Source organism: Macaca fascicularis, chromosome X (assembly GCF_037993035.2).
Source record: "Macaca fascicularis isolate 582-1 chromosome X, T2T-MFA8v1.1".
Classification (NCBI taxonomy): domain Eukaryota; kingdom Metazoa; phylum Chordata; class Mammalia; order Primates; family Cercopithecidae; genus Macaca; species Macaca fascicularis.
In genome coordinates this window covers 108,950,237-108,954,975 of record NC_088395.1, presented here as the reverse complement: position 1 = coordinate 108,954,975, position 4,739 = coordinate 108,950,237, and the positions used below count along the sequence as shown (strand labels likewise).

At 43.5% G+C, this 4,739-nt stretch overlaps 1 protein-coding gene across 1 annotated transcript; it reads left to right on the top strand.

The window, feature by feature from the left end:
• Positions 1-376: 376 nt before the first annotated feature.
• On the top strand, positions 377-3,479 carry TMSB15A (thymosin beta 15A). Its single transcript, XM_005594167.3, has 3 exons — positions 377-485; positions 1,982-2,098; positions 3,037-3,479. Exons 2-3 carry the CDS (start codon positions 1,999-2,001, stop codon positions 3,072-3,074), a joined length of 138 nt encoding a protein of 45 aa, XP_005594224.1. The 5' UTR covers positions 377-485; positions 1,982-1,998; the 3' UTR covers positions 3,075-3,479.
• The last annotated feature ends 1,260 nt before the right edge of the window (positions 3,480-4,739 follow it).

Sequence of the window (4,739 nt, the reverse complement as noted above, 5' to 3'; positions counted from 1 at the left end):
GTTAGGTTTTCATAGCGTCCTTAGGCCCCAATGGTTATAAAAAGCCGAGAGAGCCTAAATACCGGTCATTCAGCCTGGACCTCGGAGTTCCAGATGTTCTAAGCTCACTGGGCAAGATGTGTCTGCTTATTGCAGAGGCCTCTGTTATTGTGAAGGAGTGAGAGTACTCGGGATGAAGGGAATGTGGACCCTCAGGACTAAAGCAGTGGAAGAAGTCTGGGAGGTGGGGTCTGGGGAGGCGGGGTCGACTCTGACTTCACCAAGCCCCTGATCCTGGAGGAGAGGGAGGACGCAGGCTCTGGACGCTCTAGCGGAGGAGGGGAAGGGGGCGAGCCCGGAAACCTTTGCCCAATCAGAGAGGGCTGGGGCGGGGCCTGCTACAGGGCTTAGCACTGCAGGGTTCTGCGCGGGAACGCTAACCTGGTCCGGAGCAATCCTGTGTCTCAGCCCCACGGACAGCTTTTCACTAGTCTTCAAGCCTTCAGGTGAGGACCTGCGGCCTCACAGAAGCCAGAGGACCATGGGGATGGGAAGGCGTCGGGGTTGCGAGGCGGGGGATGCTGCGCCTTCGGGAACCAGAGGAGCCGGAGTTGGGGCTGGCGCTTCGCGTCTGCACCGCCGCCGGGCCGAGCAAGTCCGCGCCTTTGTCTTCCCGGGGCGCCGCCTTCTGCGCGCGAAGCCGAGCCCTCCCGGGGGCCGGTCCCTGGAAACAAGGCCCCGGGGTTGGGAGTCGCGGGGCGCGGACCCTTAAAGGGGCCCGTCCGCAGTAGCTGCAGGTCGGAGGCTTAGAGGATGAATTTGGGGGCCGTCCGGAATGGGCCCTCTGGGTCTGGGTCCTCGTTCCTTCCCCTCCCGTGGCCATTAGGCTGGGCGCCAGACAGCGCTAATAGTTATTTGAAAAAGTATGCAAACTGCTCTTGACAGACTGGCCTATGAGCCCGGCCCTGCTATTATTTATTTGTTAGTTCCAATTTCCCAGCTCCGAGCTTGGCGTCTGATCGCTTGGCAGAGGAGGGTCTTAGGGTAAACTTGACGGAATGGAGGCATGTTCGGCACTTCTGGCTGCTTGGGGGCCTCTCCATTCTACTCCAAGCACTAGTGATAGTATCCTACTCCACGAGGGTGGGGCTGAGCTCGCGCAAGAGAGCTCTGCCCTCCGATTTCTGGACTATCCTATTGTCTCTTCTGGACAAACTCGGGACGCTCACAGGGCACCAGGCATTTCGTCAGGTCCACAGCCATGCACTTCTGAACCTCATCTCCTTGCAGAGAAAACATGGTGAAAGAAGACTTACTTACATTTGGTTTATCCCATTCTGCTGAAGTCCTGGGTCTGATCCTAGTTAGCTGTCCCTTCTTACAACGTTTATAAACCAATACCACAAAGAGCTATTATGAGACGTGTATTGTAATGCCTTAATGTACTGTCGTCTTTGGGCATTTAAAATAGATAGAAATCAGTACAACTTATGCCACTCTGTGTGTGTGTGTGTGTGTGTGTGTGTGTGTGTGTGCTGCTCCCCATCTCCTAAAAAAAAAAATGCCAAAAAACAAACGTAATTTTTAAAAAAGTGGAGATGCTCGAATAGTGCTCTCTCCTGTTACAAAATCATTAACTGGTTAAAGCCAGTCTTTATTTTTTCTTCTGTCCCGGTCTGCTCTTGTGCTTCTATCACCTCCATTTTACCCTTGCTGTGATTTTAAGAGTCAGACATATTGGCTTTGGGTTTCTGGAGCATCTTAGTTTCTGGTGCATTCTGATCCAATGGCATTTACTGCCTATCAAAAACGGGGTAATGATGTGGAGTTAAAATTTTTCTAACAAAAATATTAGTTTTCTAAGATCTGTTGCTGTTTTCCTGTTGAAAATGAGCAGGTAGAATATACATTGATATGAAATGTGAAAATTTTTGCTTGTGACCCTTTAGTTCGAAGATAGTTCTGCCAGGTAAATTTTCTTAAAAATGTTTTTTCTTTTCAGGCTATCTTCTAGTCAAGATGAGTGATAAGCCAGACTTGTCGGAAGTGGAGAAGTTTGACAGGTCAAAACTGAAGAAAACTAATACTGAAGAAAAAAATACTCTTCCCTCAAAGGAAAGTAAGTCTTGCGGGGTTCTAGTGGAAACAAACAATAGAGAAAGCTAATAGGCTCAGTAAATAAACGTAACTTCTAGTGAATTTTTGCCACAAAGTAAGCAAAAATTAGAGTACCATGGTATTTAATGTTACAGTTAAAAACATCAAATAGTCGTCTTCCTACTTGGGTTATATAAGTAGTTCTCACATAAGACTTAATAGGAATAGGGGGAAACTAGTTTCTTGTTGGAAAATTACTAAAAACCAACTTAAAAATCAATCTTGGAATATTGGATTTAGCACTAGAAAAATTTTAGTTTTGTTCACTTTATGCTTATTAGACATTTTCCTGCATCCATCAGTTTGGGTCAGTGGTCTTATACCTAAAGGTCCATGCAAACTTTGCAGTTTTGGCCTTCTCTCTCTGATGATGAGATAAAGATAATGAACAAGTTTAGATCTTGGGTGCACTTAGGGCTTGCAGACTCAAGGGATAAGTGATCAGTTTTGCCCTCCAGAAATACAGCCTGGTGGAGAAACTCCAAGTGTCTTTGCAAAAGTTGAGGGGAACTTTTTGTCTTGTTAGCTTTGAGAGTTCCAAAGTTAGTCAAAATTGTCTGAAAAGGTATAACTTCCTAGTTGTATACAGATAGATAAATCTGAAGAAATTGCTTCATAGCTCAGTCATGAATCATCTATGAAAAAATGGCAATGGCACATTTCTGTCTCTCAAATGGGAAAAAAATCCTCCACAGTTATAGATTCTAATGAATATTCCAGTAGTTAACATACGCACATACATGCGCACACCCTAATGTAAGGATTTGTGGTTAATGCCTTGGCATTCTAAATTTAAGGCATGTATGCAGACTTCAATGACTTAGCAAGGAGCTCTTTTGAAAGAAACTGAACTTAATCTTAGGTAAATGCGGTTAATGATTTTTGTGTTTGTCTTTCCAGCTATCCAGCAGGAGAAAGAGTGTGTTCAAACATCGTAAAATGGGGATCGCCTCCCAACAGCAGATTTCAGCATTACCTGAGAGTCTTGGTTTTAGACTTGTTTTTTGTAAACCCATGTGTTTGTAGAGATTTTAGGCATCTTCTGATGTCTTCTCACCTATGTTCCCTGGCTAAGAAGTCAGAGGTAGCCAGTGTTTCCTTAAATTCATTTTTAAACTTACCATTGGTGCATATGTTCTGGATGGCAGATGCTGTCAATAATCTCACCATCGATGTCCTTTGTGTATGTAGTTCTTGCATCCTATACTGCATAAGCGTGTTTTAAACTGCTATGATGGGTGCTTCCATTGCTTCATAATCTCCATGAAGTTGCGTGTTTTTGCAGCTTTTCACAGTTTATTTGCATTTCTAATGTAGTAATAAAGTAACCAATATAATCATTATCTTGAGACTCCTGTGGTTGACTCTTGGTGGTCTTCTGTGGAATGGAAAGTACACACGGATATACTTTTCAGCCAAACAGAATGGTTGAAGGAAAACTGTTTTAGCAGATTATTCACGTGGGAAATGTTCACTTCTCTCCAGGTCTAGTGGGTCCTGACTTGGGGATGCTAGGTGCTTTTTCTTTAGAGTTGGAATCACAGAGTTAGAGAACCTTGGGAAGGGAGATCATGTGGACTAACCCCCTTATCTCAGAATTAAGAAATGAAAATACAAGGTCTGAAGTGATCTGTTCAAGACGAATATTAAAGAGGAGTGCTCTTGCCTTTTGGAAAATATTTTTCAACTTAATGGAAGGGGACACCAAAGGCTGGGGTTGGATGGGGAAGGGGCCAGAGGCACGTGCTAACATGCACTGTACTAAACATAATATAACTTCTGTGGAGCATAAATTCATATCTAATACCTGTTAATGACCTGTAGTAGAGAACTTCTGGTTTGGTTTTTGTGTAGAACAGAATTTGCTGTCTTATGAACCAAGCATTTTTGGTGTTCACAATGAACATAAGTGCTATGAATTGAATTGTGTTCCCCCAAATTTGTATGTTGAAGCCGTAACCCCCAGTGTGATTATATCTAGAGGTAGGTTCTTTAGGAAGTAATTAAGATTAAATAAGGTCGTAAGGATTAGGTTCTAATCCAACAGGACTGTAGCCTTAAGAAGAAGAGGAAGAGTGAGAAAAAGAGGGAGAGAGAGAGAGCGATCAAGAAGAGAGCGATCAAGAAGAGAGCGATCGAGAGAGAGAGAGATCACTGCCATGTGAGGACATATAATGAGAAGGCGGCTGTCTACAAGCCAGGAAGAGAGCCCTGCAGGACCTTGATCTGGGACTTCTAGCATCCAGAACTGTGAGAAAGTAAATTTCTATTTAAGCCACACAGTCTATGAAATTTTTGTTATGGTAGCTTGAGCTGATTAATATAATAAGGAATACATATAAATGCAAATGTCTGAATCCATGCCCTTAATACTTTCATCACTTTAAATTTATTCAAGCCAGTTACATATAATCCCACCAATTAGGAGTGTTAACATTTGTGTGTACTGTATAACCATCCTGACTGTGGCTCTATTAATCCAGACTGTGAGCTTTTTCTACAAAAAATAAGTAAATTATGCTTTTAGCACCTATTTGCAACCTCAAGTATTATTCCTACCTCCCTTTTCTAAGGGCTCATATCCTTAAACAAGAAGTGGAAGC

Coding starts and splice junctions, on each gene's coding strand:
- TMSB15A (XM_005594167.3), top strand. CDS start 1,999: ATGAGTGATAAGCCAGACTTGTCGGAAGTGGAGAAGTTTGACAGGTCA. Junction 2,099..3,036: donor TACTCTTCCCTCAAAGGAAA/GTAAGTCTTGCG, acceptor TTGTCTTTCCAG/CTATCCAGCAGGAGAAAGAG.